This window comes from Dermacentor andersoni, chromosome 3, assembly GCF_023375885.2.
Source record: "Dermacentor andersoni chromosome 3, qqDerAnde1_hic_scaffold, whole genome shotgun sequence".
NCBI classification, from domain to species: Eukaryota; Metazoa; Arthropoda; class Arachnida; order Ixodida; family Ixodidae; genus Dermacentor; species Dermacentor andersoni.
In genome coordinates, this window is record NC_092816.1 from 64086533 (window position 1) to 64107703 (window position 21171).

Genomic DNA, 21171 nt, shown 5'->3' on the forward strand with positions numbered 1-21171 from the left:
TTTTTTCGGAGTAGTTTATCCAGTTTTGAACAATATTAATTGTCTAGGCTAGCAACATTGAGAAAGCAACTTTTGCTATTTAGGTATTTATTTTGTTTCGCTGCTTTCAGTCTCTCACTTGTGACTCTGTCGTCGTGTTTTACGTGTGTTAAGCCTGTCTTGGAGTTTGTGACCCTTCTTGCGAGTGCGAAAGTAAGTATTGTTCTTATTAGTAACTTATAGTTGACATTGCGACTGGTGATTAGCGACGAGGATGAGTTAAGGACCGTCAGCTGCTTGTTCATGGTAACGCGCCGTTATGAGCGGCGGCATGGGAGCCGGCGTGATCACACAGTGGTCTTTAAAAAAATAAGTAGTTACGCTGGAATTCTTGTCATTGTATAACGCACGCGCAACGTACTGCTCTGCATGAGAAGGTCAAGATACATTCAGCACAGCTGAGGGTAGTAGTAATATTGATAGCCGCACGAATATTGATACTGTTAGTGCATTCGTTGCCGAAGTAAACTGTCACGTTGCTAGCGGAATATCAGTTTTGTCATGAAAGATCGCTCCTATACCAGCTAAAAGCCATGCCGACAAGAAGGTTCGTTTTAAATGTTCAGCGAGTTGTTTTCTTATATGCAGCGAACATAAGATCGACACCAGGCTCTGACGCAATATGGTGCAGATGTGTGTAACTCCCATTGCAGTGTTGTCAAACTAGATCAAGTACTTCGAGAGAGAAGATTCAGTTGATGTGGTCTTGTAACGACTGGGGCACTCGCGCATTGTTTAACCCGTCAGGTTTAGATCAGTCGTGACGACATTCTTGTTGACCCCATGTTCAGGTAACCGCCCGACATGAGTAGATTCTTCGCCACCGGATCGGACTCGGAGTCCGAATCCGAGTCGTCGGAGGAGGAGCAGATTCCGCAGAAGGCAACAGCCATCACATCGTAAGTACTGTAATCAGGCATGGTCATACATGTCATCGTATTTCGCTTACTGATTGTAGTTGCCGAACTTTAATGCCTTTTACGTTCACTACTTCAACTGGTGATGCCGGTTGCTGTGCAACTGTAAAAGCACTCAATGTTAGAATATTTAGTGTGTTCTTGCCATTAATAGTTGCGCATTTCTTTGCCATACTTTTTTAAAATGTGTCGTTAATGGACAGCACTGCCAGGTCATGGCATGTTTGTCAGGATAAACGCTGATAAGCAGAGGCAACATCTTTGGCAAACAGTTTGCCTGACTTCCATGCAACACTTTTCTAGGTTTACTACTATGTGGCATTAATTGTCAAGTAAATTCATACATTTGAAGCATAAATTCTTGAAAACCTTGATGTAGTCTGGCCTGGCAAGGGAGCGATTTATACTTGCTAAAGAAGTACCTACGTGAGGTGATGTAATATGCCATGTATGTTTCCAAATCACGCATCTGTTGTTATTGTTGGAACGCAAGTGAAATCGTATTTGTGGACTACAGAGCACAATGGGAAGTAAAATTCTCGAGTATTCTCCTAGGCAGGAATGTATATTTAGTTTTGACACTGACCATGTGCTCAAGCGTACAAGAGGGGCGTGCTATTTCTGCTTGTAGCTCTGAAAAAATCTTGGAATAATCTGTAAGAACTCTGTCATGTATCTTGTTTGTGTTTATATTGAGCGGGAGCCTTGGTGTGCTTTTTCGTGCAGGGCCTATGCCTTCAGTGATGACGAGGAGGAAGCCAAGCGTGTTGTACGCAGCACGCGAGAAAAAAGGTGAGCAAGGTTACTCTTGTGTCTGAGCATAGCTGTTTCCCATTATGAAGCTTAGGCCTGCTTTTCTAAAGAAGCTGCTGAAGCACTCTTTCTTCACCTTGGAATTTGATATAAGAAGCTATAGTGTGGTAGTGACCATGGCAGTAATGTAGTAGTTGCCATGATTGCTTTACAGATTTGAGGAACTGACGGACATCATTAAACAGATCAAGAACCACAAGAAGATCAAGGACATGAGCAAACTTTTAACAAGTGAGTCGTTTGATTGCTGAAACATGTTTTATGGTTGAAATGTCATTGGTTGCATGTACAGATGGGACACATGGTGCGTTTACTGACTCGGTTCAGTCTGATGTTAGAGCACCAAAATGCATAAAACTAAATTTGCCTTAATATTTATGAAGTCGACGATAAGTTCGATGCCATGATTATACTAATACTTTTAATTAATGCATATTTGGATTTTAGAAACGTAAGCAGCCGTGGCACCAAATCCTTGCTGTAATGTTGCCATTAGCAAATGCAGAAAATTCACTTCGAGGAGCAACTGAAGTTGTAGCCCACATTAAATGTGGCTGGTGGGAATTGTGCTGGAATGCATTGCAGTGTTGTAAAAATGCAATACAAATAAAGCAGTCCGTTTCTATGCGATGTCATAAGCTCGGGAAACCACTTGCGCTTGCTGTCCGTCACTGTCCTGTCAATGTTTTCTGTAAATATTATTGAGTAGTGAATTTACTACAGCACTTCGGTTACTTATGCATCTGCTGCTTGTAACTTTCTGTGCATTTACTTTTTCAGGTTTTGAGAACTTAACAAGGGCATTTCAGAAAGCCAAGGTGGTTATTGATAAGGAAGAGGGTGGCAACATTCCAAAATTTTTCATCCGGAGCCTTGTTGAGCTGGAAGACTTTGTGACTGAGGTACGAACTTGTATGCTATACGCCATGCATGGTGCTTGTCAGTTTTGTAATTCTGCTTCTATGACACATTTAGCCTTTGTAATGGGCTGATAATTTGACGCTCTTGTTCTGCATAGCGTTGCACATCAATCAAAGATTCTACAAGTTCAACTTTACTTTTGTTGACTTTGGGTGGCAGGTTAAAGTGTTTGACATATATGAAGTGTTATCTTTTATGCGAAACACTTTATTTTAAAATAAACTGACATATCTAGGCTCTTGCTGTTTTTGCACTTGGGCTACATAGCTAGGTGGACATCAGCAGCAAGAAAAAATTAGACTATAATTTCACTAATTACCTAGAAAGCTTTAACATTTTATTTAATCAATTTGGGGCACATGCTGTGATTATGAAAACAAAGCCAAGAGGTAGTGAAGTCGTCTGCTTTCGAGGTACTGCTTTCATTATATTATTCCCCAAAATATATTAAAAAAAAATGCCTTTGTGTTTGAGTCAAGATTGTCCCGAAGTGTTCGCTAGCCACATAGCCTGTCTGCAAAAATGTCAGGGACCTAGATATGACAGTTTATTAAGATAAACGTGGTGAAAGGGGGTTAACCCATGGACCCAATTTTTATTAGTCATATCATCAGAAGCCAACAAGCATTGACACCAAGGACAACATAGGGGAAATTACTTGTGCTTAATAAATGAAATAAAGAAACAATAAATTAATGGAAATAAAAGTGGATGAAAAAGGACTTGCCGCAGGTGGGGAACGCTGCAAAGGTTGTGGGATTGTTCCCGACCTGTGGCAAGTGTCAACCTTGATGTCTGTGTTTGTTGGTTTCTTACGATAAGTTTAGAAAGATGTATTTTATAGATATGACTAGTATAACTTCTTTCCAGCAATAATTTGTTGCTCCTGCAGATGCTTTCTGCTGTTCTGGGTGTGTAACTTGCAGGTCACTACATCACTTAACATGAAGCTATCAGCTTTATTTGTACAGGTTCATCTAAATAATTTCATTAGCTTATAAATACTGAAATTTCTTACATTTTAGCAGAGTGGTGCACAGGAAAGCAAAACAAGCACTCTAATGTTTGAAGAAGCAAAGAAAACAGGTTTGCTGTACCAACGTAACACAGCACACTAAAGAATAAAATAAAAAGTAAAACAAGAAATTTAGATATGAGCAACGCAAACAGGTGGATTATTGAAAAACATCTCTACTGACGCTGTTCTATTCACTAACTGTTCTCGAAATGAAAGAAAACTTGAATGAATGGTTCACCTTTGTTTGAAACTGGCCATTGCTCTCACTTTTGTGTTGGGTGCTTGGCCGTCCGCGGAATCGGTCCTAGTGCTGCAGTTAGTCTTGTGTTTCTATGTCGATGTTATTGCAGTATTTGACTGCTGCATATTTTTCTTGTCTTCTCAAACCACAGTGCTGGGAGGACCGTGATGGACGTAAGAACATGTCCAAAAACAATTCAAAGTCGCTTGCCACCTTGCGGCAGAAGCTGCGCAAGTACAACAAAGACCACGAGGCCGACATTGCCAAATATCGCGAGAATCCGGAAGAAGAAGATGAAGACCGTGATGATGATGAAGATAAGGGTGAGTGTTTCACCTGTTCTTTCACTTTATTTAAAGGGACAATAAAGAAAAAAAAATAAGGTGAGCCATGTTAGTAAATTAAACCCTTCTACAACACGAATAAAAGGCTGCTCTTATCGTTTGAAGAGGCTTGGTAGGCTAGAAAAGCAGCAAGGACGAAGGACAGCTGGCGACACCGCAGTGAAGTTCCCGCACTGGCTAATTATGAAAGCATGGATTTGTATGGTGTCTACACGGCCCTAGCTAATTTTTGACCGGTACAGAACAGAGTGGTGCAGTGAATTGGCATTGGTGCATTTGGCTTGTTTTTCCACTGTGCTTGTGGAGCTGCGTAAGTAATCTCGTTTTGAATGTGCATTTCGAGTGGCTCTTTCGAGTGCTTGTCACTTTTGCCGTTGGAATGTCTTGTTTTTCTGCATATAACCGGCACCCCCATTTGCAACAGCCCGGAAAGAAAACAAAACAAAACAAAAGATACAAAAACAAAAGATATCTGTGCATATAATTCGCGGAAATAACTGCATACAATGATGCTCGCATCTTTGCAAAGACAGTCTCCATTCGCAGATGCGTGACTCATCCAAGTCGTACCTTCTCCCAGCGGCTCTGGCCCCCCCCCCCCCCCTCTGCAGCAATGCTGATAATCTACAGCTTTGCGGTGCTGTAAAGTACAGTCGTTGGGCACAGCTCATCGTAATTCGAGTTCTAGTTTGCTGGCGCAGCATGCACCATTGCTGTCGCCACATGCATCGCTCAGTACTAGACACAATATGGCGACTTACAAAGAGGAGGAGAATGAGCGACCATGAAGGCTGGGAGAAGCGAGTTTCAACACACAGGGGTGGCGAGAGAGTTGGGTTCACTGTTAGGTAATGAAACTTTGAATGGACGAGAACCTTAGCTTGAGGTGTGGATTCATGGCAGCATGCAGTGTGTTGCCGTGAAGCCACATCTCGAGACAAAATTCACATGTAACCCACACCGCAACTTTGCTGTTAAATGTTTAATTTTTGGCATGGGTTATACACACAAAATTATGGTATGCATTTTTAACTTTGATTCCCTTCTCTGTAACCGAAACTGACTTGAACCTTACATACTTGGCTTTGTTGTAGCAGTTGCAATTTCAGTTTCAGTTTATTCAGACATACATTGGCTGGTTTGAAAGGACTAAAGGCAGATGAACTCTGCCCAACTAAGATCCCTCCACCCATACATTTGCTCAGAAGCAGTGAGACTAAAAAGAAAAAAAAAGGATGAAGTCAAATATTCTATGAAATAAAGCATGGCCAACTAAATTTGAGATCTAGTACTTTATAAGTACATCCCCTAATTGCTTATATCCCTGTTAATTTTATTTAGATTCGACTGTATTTGCCTTTAGTGTCCTCTAATAAGCAGTATGGCATCTTGCACAACATAGGACATGGAAATATTTAAGGCTTGATGCAGTGTTCATTTTACAAAGTAGTGCACTAGAATAGTGCTACAGTTATGCCCAAGCCATCTTTGATGCTTTTGGCACTATGGCACATTAGTTTCTTTTGTACTAGGACTGTTTAGACCTTGCAGAAGTGCCTGCCATGGGTGATATTAAAGGAAATGTTACGCATTATTCAGATTCCGACGCGGACGACGAAATGAGCTTTAAGAAGAAGGTGTCCTCCAAAGCCGATAAAGATGATGCCAAGGCCAAGTTCATCAAGGGTGGCTCTGATGATGAGGTAAGGCATTTGTTGCAGCTTTTTGATTTTTTACAAAGCTCTTTTTCATTGGCCTATGTAATTATGTGCTGTCCCCTCAAACTTTGCACTATAAAATTTCGTTTTCTTCATAGTCGGATGATGATTCCATGGACTGGGGATCGTCAGATGAGAGTGAAAGCTCTTCATCGAGCGATGACGAGAAGTATGGTGGAAATCTGGCCAACAAGTTCTTGAAGAAGTAAGCATCTATGGTTTTATGTTACAGTGAGGCTTGTGTAGCATCAGAAGTTATGAAATCTGAAAAAACAATGTTTTATCACTTTTGTCTGAGAATAATTTTCGTAGTTGCCAGATGAACAACGCTTCACTAGCAGTGTGATCATTTTCGCTAAACCTAGGGGATTCAAGCAGTGACGTTGGATGATGGGTGATATTTAAGTACTTCAAATATTTTTGGTTAGTTACATTAGTGATGTAGCTTTACCTTATAGACAGTGTCAGTATGTTATGTTTTAATCACTTGCCCTGCTTCTCTTTGTCCAATCTTAATGTCGCAGCCATAAATTTGTTTTTTGCTCGTAACCTCTGCGTGTAATGTACAAGTTTCTTTAGATCTGCAAATAAGCTTACTACCGCAATAAATTGTCTAACTGAAGCCTTTACAACAGTGCAGCTGAAGCTTGTTATTACAACGAAGTCGCACCCAACATGAAGGTATCTTTGTTACATTCGATATTCATAAAAAAACACATGTAGTTGTTACATGCTGATGTCAGCAAGTAAGATTTACTTTGGTACATCTGTTTTTGTTGTATTGATCTTCAGGTGTATGCAGTAGAACACTTTTAAAAAATAAGCGCTAGAAAAGTAAAACCAGGAGGTGATGTGAAAATAGGAAAGGCCAGGACAAGGGCAAGACAAAACAACATAAGTGTGCTGATGAACTCTAGGCACTGCGGGTTGGGGAAGTCGGTGCATCTTGTACATCTTCCTCTGTGACTGTTCCTCTCTTTCATTACTCCCTTTGTATGTGTGGCTAAGACAGTGGAAATGCGAGGGTCCTCCATCTTATCAGACAGTGTGTGTGTTTCAGCTTATTGCTATGTAAGCATGGAGATATTAATTCAAAAGTCATTAGAAAGAGTTTAGATTAGGGAATGCAGGAACCCAAACTCCGCTTGTGTCTTGCAGAGGCCCAGCTGGCTTGCTGCGTACCTCTTGAAAAGAGGAGCACTGTGCAAAACCCCCGCACGAAAAGCATGCGCGACACATTCGCAGCAACTTAGTGATTGATATTTTCTGATGCATGGCGTTGCAATTTGTTGCAAGTTGCTGCAAGTGTGTCGTCCTACACTCTTTGTTGTGTTTCTGTGCGCTGCCCCCTCCCCTCCCTCATATTTCTTCATGATCGGTTACCAGCTAGCCCAATTGTCAACTTTACTGGCTTCTGTATGCGAACCACTTCCACATTGGTCTGTTAATTGCCTCTGTTAATTTGCCAACCCAACAGCAGAGCTGGCGGCGAGAAGGATGAACAGAAGGAGCAGCGTCGTCGTGAGAAGAAGCGGGAGCAGAAGGACAAGCGCCGAGATGATGACGAGGAAGGCTGGGAGGAAGTCAAGGGTGGCGTGCCGCTCATCATGGTTGGTTCTGTCTGTCATTGCCCATCTCAACCCTTGTAGTTTTCTCTGGTGTTTAAGGCTATAAGTGGTGCACCGTGTCAATGCAGTTGTGCTGGCTGGTCATTTACGCAGCCTAAATGGCAGGGAAAAGGCAAGATGTTCACTTCCGTAGAAGCACGGAACCTACCGTATTTACTCGATTCTAATGCGCCCTTGATTGTAACGTGCACCCATTTGCCTTGACCTAAAAAAAGAAAAGTCCCTTACAATACCATGCACAGAAATACAACTTTCTCTCATTTGGAAAAACAAAGATTTGCTACCAATGCACTAAAGTTGCGATAAATAAAAAAAAGTCGCAGTTTCGTTCGAAAGGCGAAGCATCGATTGCGATAGCAAATTACTAGAAAGCTATAGGAAAAGTAAGGATAATAGTTTAAACATTCGCTTACTAACTAAATTAACAAGCATGGTGTCGCGCGCGCACAAGCAAATATGAACACATCTCACTCAATGACCACGAAAACTTTTTATCGGAATGCTGGAGTGGAGAAAGTGCGGTAGCAGGAGTGAGCAAATTTATATTGGTGCAGCCTCTCACTTCAACAGGAACTAAGTGACGAGAACATAGCACGGTGCTTCTAGATGCATAGACTGTCTCCATCGCAGATTGCTTTCAAGATAGGGGCTGCGTGGCCGTGCCTATGCAGCAGCCGCCCGAGTCAAACACCTCTCCTGTTTACGCAGTCCCACATGCAAGTTTCGGGAACTCTGAACGCCATTGATGCGGTTCGCCTGTCTCCGCAGACGTGGTCACTTTCCTTTTAATTGCGGTATCATGATAAACACTCGGCGCGTCTTTGCAGTTGGCACTTCCATGCTGATAGAGCAAACTCAAAAACGGCAAGACAGGCGGGGACTAACCTAACCACACATACTCCAGCACATGGAGGAAGTTACGGCAGCTAGGCTTAAGGCGCGTATCAGGCGGCCATTTTAAATTGCCGATGGTGATATGGTAACACAGATTTAGGGTCGTACTCGATTCCAATGCGCATGCAATTCTTGGACCCATTCTATCAGGAAAAAAGTGCATGTTAGATTCAGGTAAATATGGTACCCTCTCAGCTTATTGGACTAGCAGTGAGGACTATGGGTTTTTCAGGAACGAGAACCAGAAAGGCTAGTCAGTTGTCCACTGCTAATCCTGTTGTGTACAACAGCTAAAAGGACAATGGAGGGATTATTTGCACACAACCTGCAAGCCCTTCTTCTTTCTCTGACATACACAGTTACTCTTGTCTTTGATTGGCTGACGCAATCCACTGCACTCACTTCGTCTCCATAGAATTGGTGCCTCATGATGTTTCGTATACCTTGCGGTGCTTTCCAGGTTTGTCATGTTTATTTTGTACAAAACCTGCATATCAGCTAGAGTAGTAAATGTAATTTTGATTGATTGGCAAAACGTGAACAAGTTGAAAGCAGGAGGCAATGTTTCGACAAGTGGACTTGTCTCCTTCCCGTGTTTTGATTGATTTGAGTGTTCTGCTGCCTACTTTTGCAAGTAATATTTTTGAAATAAACAATGCATTAACTGAATATGCATTATCATCACAGCTTAAATGTTGTCATGTTTTGCAGAAGGTAAACCCGGGAGTACTTTTACAGTCTTTATTGAAAGCTGAGAAATGAAAAAATAAAGTAAAACTTGGGGAAAGGGAACAGTTTAATGAGGTGCAGTGCTCACAGCAGTCTTTCTTGCTTGAACGAACACCACTTGGTGCGTGTGTGGTTGTGTCATATGTGGTCTTCTCAAAACTCCTTTTCGATAATTGGTAAACTTCTCTGGGAGCATCCACTGGTCCAGCGAGATTTGCATTGGCAGTTGGCAAGGTTAAAGGACAACGTGATGTGATATGCATGCAGAGCCATTAAAGGCGAACTGCAACGAAATTTCACTTTGGCTAAGTTTGTTATGAGTGAGTAGTACATACGGAACAATCTTAGCTGTGCCGCAGAGCTGGTAATTGTGTAGCTTTTTTGTTAGCAGCATTTAAACAGCACCTAAGCAGACAATGCGTGCGCCTTGTGGCGTTGCTGTGATGCACGTCCCAGCATGCGTGTTCGAGAATATTTTGCATGCCACGGGTAGCCGGGAAGGGCCAGGCGCTCAGAATGGCTCATGTTAGCACACTTGGAGAGCCACACAGACCAGTCGGAGCATGTGGTATTCCAAGAAGTGTCTACTATGGCGAAAGGGTTCGTCACGACAGCACGCGGTGGCCGAAGTATCTATGCGACGTGGCAACCTAGCCTCTGAGATTGCAGGTCATGCTGAGGAACCGCGCACTAGGTCATGCATCACTTCTTGGGACCGGTTATGGCGGTAATCTTTCAGTGTCAATATCAAAAGTGGCTATTTTTTGTAGCTTTTCATGATGCTTCTGCTCGTATTTAAAAAGTGCAGTTTTGCATGCAGGCTTCTCTATATCAACATTATCTTAAATTAGGCTTTTTACGTGGTCCAAAATGTTTTTGCAGTTGGTCTTTAAGCAGCGCTTAGGAATAAGTGAAGCAAAGAGTAATGTATTGTGTTTTAGAGACTGTATAGCCGTCTTGAAGACAGAGATATGGTAATTCGCAGAGAATAAACTTCGCTGCACTTGTTTGTGGGACGCTGCAAGAGCGCTCAGTGCAATTGGAATTGGACACTGGTGAGAATGAGACTGGATGCAGTGCTGTGCCCCATCTCGTCCTTACTTCCGTCCTTGTCTGTTAACACTACGTACTTGCGATCCGCAGTGACTAGATTAGCAGCAGGTGACATGTTTCTAGGAACTGCCAAGCTTTAGTAAGCCAGCAGGCGCTTGCTTCTAGTACTATTGCTATCTGCTCGTGTTATATGTGTCCTAATTCTTTTATGTTTGTTTAGAAAGGCAATGCAACAATAAAGTTTCCATATAGCACCTGTCATGTCTGGTAGTGGTGTTTTTGGTCCTGTCTGTAGTGTTGCAGCAATGTGGTACATTTTAAATCTACTGTGGCTTTACGAATGGCAGCCACTTGCTGATGGTGAAACCTGGAATGCGCAGGAGAAGCCCAAAATGTTTGCCAAGGATGCAGAGATCAACCACCAGGTTGTGCTGAAGAAGCTGAATGAAATCATGGCCGCGCGTGGCAAGAAGGGCACTGACCGGTCTGAGCAGATTGAGCTGCTCAGCGAGCTGCTGGCCATCTCGCAAGCCCACAACCTCGGCCCAGGCTTTCAGCTGAAGATCGCCTTTGCTGTCGTGTCGGCCATCTTTGACTACAACCCCAACATTGCGACCTGTATGAAACTTGATATGTGGCACAAGTGAGTGAAAGTGAATGCGCATTTCTCTGTAGTCTTGCATATGAAGCTGTACTGGTTGCATGGAAACATTGCAGTTTTCCAATTACTATATCAAAGGAACACTCAAGGAAGGCAAGTTATATTTAGACCTCTGCAAACTTGCATCTCCCTAGATTTGTTTATCACAAAAGTGCTATTGCAGCGCACACAGATGAAGGTGCAAGAAGATTGCATGAAAGACGTAGCATGACGCCGTGTCTGTGTCTTTCACGTGCCTTCTTGTGTCCTAGTTTCTATGTGCTACAGTAGTACTGCAAGATGCCAGACCAACAAGCCTGCATTTCAACATTTGTTTTTTCACAGTAATCAGTGTAGCAAAGAGTCATTTTAATGGGAATAAGAGCCCATTTTTCCAGAAAGTGACTTCAAAGTGACATAGGCAATGGTGCCACCTGTATCGGAAACAGCTCTCCCTAATGTCAGATTCTGACAGTGTTAAGCTGGTTGCCGACCATCAACAACGGTCATTGCAATCAATATGAAATCGCAGTAACCTGTCAACTATAGTAGACCTTACTTGAAGAAAAGGCTTTCACCTGAAACGGTGTGGAAACAGTGGTGCACTGATGCCATATGATGACATCATCACCACGCGAGAAACCTTCTGAACAGAAAGTTTGGTTTGGGCAGGTGGTAGATAGCTTGTTGGCTGTGTTGAAATGTGATGTTTCTGTAGGTTGTTGCTGCAGCTAATCATATTGATTTTTGTGAGCTGTGGTTAGCTGATTGAATTATTAGTGGTAATTTGTGGCAATGGGGGAGACGTTAAATGCGGATTCTCTTAATCTGGCCATGAAATAACTGCATTATTTGAAGGGCTGTAGAACTTTCTTTTGGCTGTTCCAAACACTCGCACATTGTTTATCTTTTTCCCAGTGACTCTCTTTCGCTGGCTAATCACTGTTGCAAAGTTGCCGCTTGGCATTAGGTGCACCTACATCTATTGCAACTTTCATGAGTGTTGTCGCCGATTGTAGCAAAAAAGAATTGTCTAATCAGATTGCGTGCAAGGTAAGTAGTGGTGTACATTCTGGAGTGTACACGAGCATTCGCAAATATGCTGGAATGCATGAAGAATCTTGTATAAATAGCTGACTCTAAAGCTGATATAAATTCGTGACTTAGTTTTGGCACTGCCTTGTTCGTCGCAATTGGTGGCAATATTGGCCTGAGCTTGGTAAACAGTCAAACTGTTCTGACAATAAGGGGTGTGCTGTTCTTGTCAATCCTCAAGTAACTCTGTGGCTTGTGGCTAACCCCATGAGAACAGTGGTGCTGTCTTTCAGCGTGAGCTTCTGTTGTGTGCACAGGTGCCTGGAGTTCATCCACATGCTTCTTGACATTTTGATTGAGAACAGCAACATATCAGTTGGTGAGCATGTTGCGGAGGAGTCTGAGAGCCTGGTGACACCTCCGTACCGAGTGAAGGGATGTATCCTTACCGTGGTTGAACGTATGGACGAGGAATTCACCAAAATCCTTCAGGTGAGGTAGTGTGATATGTCTAGGTGTATGATAGGGGTAGCCAGACTACTGCTTGTGAGACGCACATGATTCTTCTTGGGTCCACTTGTGGCTCGCTGCTGGCGTCTGTCAGGCAGTCATTGTCTACAACAACATATATGTGCTATATTGTGCTAGCTTTTGCTGTGTTAGGCAGTTTTGGTGAGCTTGCAAGTTTGCTGCTTTCAGAAAGTAGACCAGTGTTTCTTAGGAAAAGGGGCAAAGTAAAAATGCAGCCAGAAGCATTAGTGTGTCAAAACCCTGTGTTTTGCTGGCGCTGTTGAGCAGTATGATTAATCCCCCACACCCCCCTTTTTTTTGACTCTTTGAATATGCCTACTTTGCTTGCCATAGCCATATGTTTGTCTCCCACAACTGAAGACCAAAGCTTGGATTTTGTTGATGCCACAATGGCTACATTGCATTGCAGCTCTCATGCGCTATTAAAGACAACGAATTCATGGTAACCCACAAAACTCTTCGAGCGAAGACAAAGTTTGAAGAAAAGAGTGCGCAACACAAAAGCTGCGTCACTCGTGTCGTGCACTCTTTTCTCTGTCCTTCGCCTTAGCGCTAAGCTTTGTTCGTTGCCATGAATCCAATTCGGCTAACCCAACTTGTAGTCTTAATTCAAAGATAATGCAATATCCTAATTTAATATTCAGTAGAACGACATTCATACGATCCTGTTTCATACAATCTCCTCCTGGTGCTAACATTCAGGATCGAGGACACAAAAAGTGGCCCTGTACAGTTGTGCTTGTTTTTTCTCAATTAACACATTCCTTGAAAATAATCTGTTGGCACCAATGTTCAGTATATCGTCATGCTGCGATCGTATGATATGCTTTCTGGTGACTAGATCCCATGTGAACAAGAAAGATGCGAGGTGTGCAGTGCAGAGAACACTAGGCACCCACTGCGCAGCTTTCTTTGCAACCAGCTCTTCAGTTCATAGTTTTTCTCAACCAGCCAATCAGTGTGCACTGAAATTGACATTTCCAAAATTGACCGTCTGAGATTAAATTCCCTTCTGACCAAGGTTGTATTCGAGGACCACGAACATAAGCTTGCCGACGCCACAAAAATGACATGTGTCTCGGGTTGCTCCGGCTCAACCAGCTTGGCGCATGTTAGTGTCTTGTACTGCAACAATCCGCGCAGCGCTTCACATTATGTAGACGTCAACTGCAGTTGTCTGCCAAATTTTTGCATACTTCTGGCTGTACGTTTCCTTGGTTAGTAAGTTTTTTTCTCACGTTTCTTCCTAGTGCATATGAACTAGGCTACACTGTATTAAATTGAAAGCTTTACTTGAGGCTCCTTTCTTAGATAATTACAACAGTGCATCAAATGCTTTGTGTTTCGTTTCCTGTATGCTTTGCTTGAGTGCTTTCTTTTACCTTTCCTTCTTGCATCTCTTCCATCCAGGGTTGTGATGCCCACTCGCCAGAATATGTGGAACGCCTTAAAGATGAGAAGAATGTCTGCACCATAATAGAGCGACTGCAGGGTTACCTGGAAGGCCGTGGGTCTGCTTCAGAGCTCTGCCATGTCTACCTCCGCCGCATTGAGCACCTCTACTATAAGGTGAGGAAATGTACTCGGTCATGAAGGCTACCTAGAAGGTCTTTCCCGTGGAGGGAAAGACCTTCTAGGTAATTTAAAGAAAGTCTCATACCTGCCAACTCTGCCAAATTTTCCATAAAGTGTACAAATTTGGGCTTGTTCTACAACTTTTTATTTTGCCAATATAGCGTCAACCTTTATAAAAATCAAATTGTGTTCATGAAAATGCTTCGCTCATTGGTCTTCGACCATGGTCTTGGAAATAGGTGAAAGGACATGAGAGGTGCTCTTTGAGCAAGTTTATTCTGACAAGTTCCTGAAGCAAGCAAAATTGGCAACAGCAAGGTTGCTTAAAAAGTTGCTTTGATCTAAATACTATGTATAGTTGAACCTCAATATAACAAAGTTCGTGAATTGACATTTTACTTCATTATAGTGAAATTTAGTTGTATTGAAATTCAACCTTTTGTCTAAATAAGTGGTTGCTGACCAATTTGTCTTATATGGAGGGGGCCGTAAAAATTTCCGGATTATTGGGCAATCAATGTGTGTGCTCAGGGTAAACATAAAATAATATGCTTGCTGTTCCCCTCCATCCTTTTGTTTTTGTGTCTGTGCTATTTTTATGAATTCTAAAGTTCATAGATTGGCAAGTATGCAGTCTAATTTCCCATCTTTTTGGTGGCAGTTCGACCCAACGGTCCTTGCTCAACGCAACAAAGCAAAAGGTGGTGATGCCACGACTGAGAAGGAAGACACTGAGACCGAGAAAGTGGAGACTACAACCGAGAAAGTAGAGACTACAACCGAGAAAGTAGAGATTACGACTGAGAAAGATGAGGCTACGACCGAGAAGGCTCCTGAAACGACAACGGCAGAGGTACCGGAGTCGGACGAGGCTGGTGGCGACCAGCCGGCTGCAGTGCCCGAAGGCGAGCAGCAGCCACCCCCGAAGACACCCAAGAACAGCTTGGAGGAGATGGAGCAGCTCTGCAAGTTCATCTATGCCAAGGATAGCACGGACCGTATCCGGACACAGGCCATCCTGTGCCACATCTACCACCATGCGCTGCACGACAACTGGTACCAGGCACGCGACCTCATGCTCATGTCTCATCTCCAGGAGAGCATCCAGCATGCAGACGTGCCCACCCAGGTAGGTGTGGTGTTGGTATACTTTATGAATTCTGCGAGCTATGGTGAGGAACTTGTAGATGTAATTTCATGGGCTTATTTCGTTTGTGAGGTCTGGTACTGTTTTGTCTCATTTGGTTTTAAGTTCTTGCAGGTGTATTTTACTTAATTTTCCGAAAAATGTTGCAAAGAATGTTTTCCAGATTTAGTTCAATCCGTGATTTCTGCATCATTCAAGAAGTCCAGTTAGACCTACCTTATTACTCTGTCTACCCTAGAACTAGAGCTGCAAGACTTTAAAATCTCGTAGCTCTGGATTGGATTTCTTGATGGGAATTTGAAGCAGTTGACAGTGGCTGAAGGAGTGGTGTCTCAAGCTGGAGCCAGTGTCTTGACAAAGGGGATTGTCTTTGTCAAAGCAAAGACTTTGTGCAACAAGTCGTGGCTCTGAAGACAATTTCCCAATTGGCTCCAGGCTGAGGTCTTTCTTCTTCATTCACTGATCACCATTATGGAAGGTTTTTAGTAAAGTTCTATTGAAATCTAATTGGTAAGGTTGATTTGATTATATGACCCTTTCAGTGTAACATTGGGTCATGGGTGGGTCACGGGTGGGTCACGGCAGCTATTACCCGTTGGCTGTGCAGGGCTTTCCTGCAGTGCACAAGTGACGTCTTTCTAAAGATGTCACTCTTGTCAAATGTCAAGACGCCGCTCTTATTTGTCAGCTTCAGTCTCTCATTCATTCACTGATAACCATTATGGAAAGTTTTCAAGGAGTTTGATCAAAATTTCTTTCATAAGGTTGGTTTGATTATTTAACCCCTTCACTGCGACGTGGGTCACAGCAGCTGTTACCCTGTACGGCTGTGCAGGGCTTTCCTGCAGTGTGCAAATGACATACGTCTGCTAAAAAGCATAAGAGAGAAAAATTTCTTTAGCTTGTGTTTTGACACGTCATGGTGCCATCTTTTTGCATCTTGAAGAAACAGTAAAGGAGCACAACTCCCTGATGACTCAGTCGATGGTCATCATGTACAGGAATCAGAACTTGAAACGATGTTGCTACGGCAAGTGTGTTTTAATTGACTATTTGCAACCTAAGGTTCGTATTGTCCGCATTTGTGTAAAGAGATAATGCTTATGTCCGTGTAAACTTTTTGCTTTGTTTTCTGCTTCTTTCCAGATTATGTACAACCGAGCACTAGTTCAGCTTGGTCTTTGCGCATTCCGTCATGGAAACATTCGTGATGCTCACAATGCCCTGCTGGACATCCAGAGTGGTGGCCGTGCAAAAGAAATGCTAGCCCAAGTAAGTTGTGTATAGTTCCCTGTTTGGCTCATTAATAATACAACGTAATGAAATGTGAAATGTGAAAAAAAAGTTGCGCAATCTTTGTTTAGGCCACATTTGCCTAAACCAATGTCACTTTTCTAAAGAAACGATTGATTGCGATTTAATGAGCCAAAATTGTTGCGTATCTTATACGGTGCCCCATGCAGTTATGGGTATATTTTGCTACCATGCAAAAATACATTTGAATTGCTGAAAATGTACAAAAGTTATCTGAACTACTGAAAAATCTTGACATATTGTTTTAAGAAAGGAGTGTATTTCTAACAGTTTTACCAGTAGAAGTTTAATTTAAGGTTGATGACATCATCCTTGATTGAATAATTGGTAGCTTCAATACCTAGGCCATATCGTTTATCGACATTGCTGTTATATTTTTTGTTTTGCATAGTCTTTAGGAGCTTCATGCAAAACATAGAAAAACTTCTTCCTCCCCCTCCGAGAGTTCTTTGTTAGTGCTCTTGTCATTGATGCCTGGAATATGGCATGCCCCATGCTATCTTCATCGTGAATACTGCTGGAATTTTCATTTCTTTACCTATCCTATACCAATAAGGGTGCTAAGAAAGAGTAGCCTGTACAGACATAATGTTTTGCTCACCAAATTTGTTCTTTCACGAGGAAACAAATTACTTTCCTCCACAAAAAGACCCAAAGCTGCAAGCTGTATCATATAATATGCAGCAAATAAACCGTGCCTCGCAGAACCTCCCGAATGCATTTTTCAACCGAAACATCACAGTAGGCTGATAAACAGTAAATAAACACCCTGATATTTTTGTCTGCTAATTTCAAGTGTATAAATGAGAAAGTAACCTGTTTATTTATTAAATTTTTACACATTGTGTGATGAGCTGCTGTCATACATATTTTAATGGAAAAAAGAGCTCAAAAATTATTTCTAGTGTTAATGCTAAATTCACTGTGTATTTAATTGCTAAGAGGACATAGATTTCCAGTGAATACGTAGGATTTTCATGCTTTTTGGTTCTATTATTTTAGAAGTTCTTCAATGCGTATCATGCATGACACACCAGATTGTAAACGATTAATACATGCTATTGACTTTCTCAAATGTCCTTCTATTCTCATACGGCTAAGAGGTGTGTTACCAAGAGTACTATTGCTAATAGAATCAGGCAGCTGCTTTGCGTTTGCATATTAGGACTTGAAGCTTTAGCTTAAGTGTTTATAGCATGTTGTAGCGTTTGCTCAGTGATTTCTTCTTACTCTGTCCGTTTTTTATGTCAAGAAGTCGCACCGCTGCTATTCCTAGTAAAAGCTTAGATGAAATATGATGCCAATGCAGTCATGTGCCTCTAGAGGGCGTAAGCTACTCCATTATTTTATTGCCTGTCAGCCACAGAAATGAAGTCCAAGTTATATATACTTCTCTGTGTCCGGATCAAAGTGATTGGCTAACTTTACTGATACGTATGCGTTCAGGTGCTGCTGCTACTCCGTTGATTTGCAGACACTTATTCTTTGTTCTGGCCATGGGATTAGTACAGTAAAATTTTGATAATTCGATCTCAGTTCATTTGAAAATTTAGTTAATTTGTAGAACTTGTGCAGTCCCATAATTTGCAATGTGAATTATACCAGGTAGGTTGAAAGTGGCAATTATCGAGTACGTGAATGTCGGTCACAGCTTTGTTGAGTGTAGTGGTGGTGACTGTGAGAGGCTGTGCATGATTAGCGGGGCGATTCAGAAATGATTAGTGATGATCATGAGCAGTATATTCCTGGGGATCACTTTCAGAGATAGTATCACTTTTGCAAGACTCGGAGGCCCGTACAGGTATGCCAGCATTTCTGGCGCTGTGTAAAGCTTGTTATCTGCGCACGGTGACAAGACTTGTCCAGCACAGATTCTCATGAAAGTGAAACTATCTGCAAAAGTGATCGCTCAAGAATACTGCCCCATAACCCTTGGTGCAGCGAATTACCGTATCAAGATATCTTGCATCAATGATAACTTCAAGTGGCCCTGCTGCATGGTAAATAAACATGGCATGCTTGTGTCGTGCAGTTTTGCCCTTCTTTTCCTTTTTTGTCTTCTTTTCGGGTAATTAGAAAATTTCCTTAATTTGAAGATTTCTTGCGGTCTGGTGGACTTTGAATTAATGAAGTTTTACTGTGTGTTATTTCAGCACTCACATCAGCTCTGTAATCAGCATTTCCATAATTGCTGCAGTTCCTTTGTTTAAGCTAGAACAGTATGTGAGTTACCGTATTTACATGATTGTAAGTCAACTTGAATGTAAGTCGACCCCCCCCCCCCCCATATCGCGTGTGACACAGCAAAAAAAAAAAAAGAAAAAAAAGAGGATACGTGCGGGCGCATTCCATAATGAAAATTTATTAGTAGCTGGCATGGTCACTGGACTACTCCTCCTCACTAGTGCTGCCATCGTCATTGCTGCTATGGTCCTGAAGCACATCGCCGTTCAGCGAAATTCTGCATTTGCATACATACGTAAGTCCACGCTGAAAGCACCCAACCACACAGAGCCGTCAGGGAGGCTCTTTTGACATGTCCGGTTGGCGTAAGTTCGCGGTCTTCTGTCGCCAGCCACTCGGTACTCGCGGCGGAGCAGGTCCTCAAAAGGCGAAGATCCAGGCTTGTCTCGTGAGTATGTCGCATGTCACTGGCAGGGACCGATCACGCATTTCGGCGACGTACGCCGTAAGCTTGGCCTTCAGCTCCGGAAAGCATCCCGACTTGGGCCCGCGGAAACTTCTTCTTCGCTTGCCGTCACGGGTGAAAATTTTGCTGTGCTACCGTCGCCACTCTCGCACCACCCATTAAGAAACATCAAATTTGCGGCCCACTGTGCAGTTGTTTCTTCAGCGTAAAGGATGGCAGCCCTCTTCAACGCTGCTGTGAACGAGCGCTGAATGTTTAGTGGACTCTGAGCACTCGGGACGACTGAGGAAGCACGGAAATAGCACATGGCTGGCAGTCACATCAAACGCATGAAACTAAAGAGCTACAGGGAAAGAAAAACCAGCGAGCCGCGAGCGGTGTCTGCTCTTCCATGAACTATCGATACTCCCCGCAAGCGCCGCTGTTCTGAAGGTGCTGCTGCAAATGGAACAGCGGCACTTCCATGAACTATCGACACCCCCACATGAGTGCTGTGTGCGCTCTAAAACTCTAAAAAATGTTGAAATACCCTTCAGAAAAGCGAACAAACGCACAGGATAGCGGAAAGCTATGGGTGGGGCCGTAGAGCAAACATAAAATTGGAACTACGTTGCAGCTCCCCTGATATCATGTTGGTCTCGCTTTTTCTTGTGGTGCCATGTTTTGGTTTCGATTGTAAGTCGACCCCCCCCCCCCCCACTTCAGATTTTCAAAAAAAAAAAAAAAGAGGTCGACTACAATCGTGTAAATATGGTAGGTGTGGCTTGCTTGCAAGGTGTCAAGATTGCACGGTAAAATTTTCGGGCATGGTGCTCGCCCTCTTCTGTAGTCTTCATGGATAACTTGGAGAGTTGCTAACTATGAATGCATTTTTGGTCCAAAGGGTTTCCGAATAAACAGATGGGCACCGTATGTTGGTGATGCGGATGTTGGTTTTGTGCATTTGTCGCGTGATAGTTGGGCGACACCTTTGACCATTCCTCCTTAACATGCTTGCTGCTGTTGTGTATTGCAGGGTCTCCTGCCCCAGCGCAAGGAGGAGCGTACGAATGAGCAGGAGAAGATTGAGAAACGACGTCAGATGCCCTTCCACAAGCACATCAACCTAGAACTGCTTGAATGCGTCTACCTGGTGTCTGCTATGTTACTCGAAATTCCCCAGATGGCCGGTAAGTTAGCCTTGATAGATGGTTGTAGCCGCATTTTGTGTTCTCTGTTGTGTGGTTTCCCCAGTTGTTGCCTTTGAGCAAACCTCACTGGTTTTCAAAAAGTGCTGAAGACTTCCCCTTTTCTTGCACCCAACGTAGGCATGAAGGGTGTAGACAAGAGCCCTTAATACTGTATTTACTCGCATAATGATCGAACTTTCTTGTAAAAAAAAAAATTGACGCAAATTCAGGGGTGCGATCATTACGTGGGTTCAATTTTCCGCAAGAAGAAAACATTTTTTTTTTCATCCCGCATTTTCTGCGGGATGACAACGGGTAAAAAAAACTAGTGGCTACTGCTGTAACAGTGCGGGACACCCAAACAGAAATGGCGGCCAGCAGAGCAAGCCGACCGCATCGAATGCAATTTTTTTCTTCTCCCGAGTACATTACGTGCATTGAAACAGTTTCTTCTGTATCAGTAATGAATACATATTGTAAATATTGTTCATATCAGCAAGTTTGCGGCTATTAGATAGCCATGTCCACTTTGAGGGGACAGAAAAAGAGATGGGCGCGCTTAGCTGCCAGTGACAGAAACACATGGTGGGCATGCTGTGAAAACTGTGGCATTTGTCTTCACTACTATCCTAATATGGCATGTTTCCGCTAAGGGTGGGCGAATATCTTAGTTGTATTACAAGCGTGGGCGTGTGAATAGGGTACACTCCCAACGTATCAGTCTAAACGTGGCTACTATTGTTGCCACTCGCGATTTGTTGCCCACGAGTGCAGACGAGAGGAATCGAAAGGCGT

The 21171-nt window shown here is 42.9% G+C and overlaps 1 protein-coding gene across 1 annotated transcript in view; it reads left to right on the top strand.

Moving 5' to 3' along the window:
* Positions 1-86: 86 nt before the first annotated feature.
* Positions 87-21171, top strand: part of eIF3c (eukaryotic translation initiation factor 3 subunit c) — a 35494-nt gene continuing 14409 nt past the window's right edge. The window contains exons 1-15 of the mRNA XM_050194327.3: positions 87-192; positions 831-938; positions 1683-1748; positions 1924-2000; positions 2550-2671; positions 4101-4272; positions 5893-5996; positions 6110-6216; positions 7489-7621; positions 10696-10958; positions 12308-12482; positions 13932-14090; positions 14758-15225; positions 16390-16515; positions 20223-20376. Coding sequence (XP_050050284.2) covers positions 844-938; positions 1683-1748; positions 1924-2000; positions 2550-2671; positions 4101-4272; positions 5893-5996; positions 6110-6216; positions 7489-7621; positions 10696-10958; positions 12308-12482; positions 13932-14090; positions 14758-15225; positions 16390-16515; positions 20223-20376 — 2221 coding nt within the window. The 5' untranslated portion in view covers positions 87-192; positions 831-843. The remainder of the gene's footprint in view (positions 193-830; positions 939-1682; positions 1749-1923; positions 2001-2549; positions 2672-4100; positions 4273-5892; positions 5997-6109; positions 6217-7488; positions 7622-10695; positions 10959-12307; positions 12483-13931; positions 14091-14757; positions 15226-16389; positions 16516-20222; positions 20377-21171) is intronic.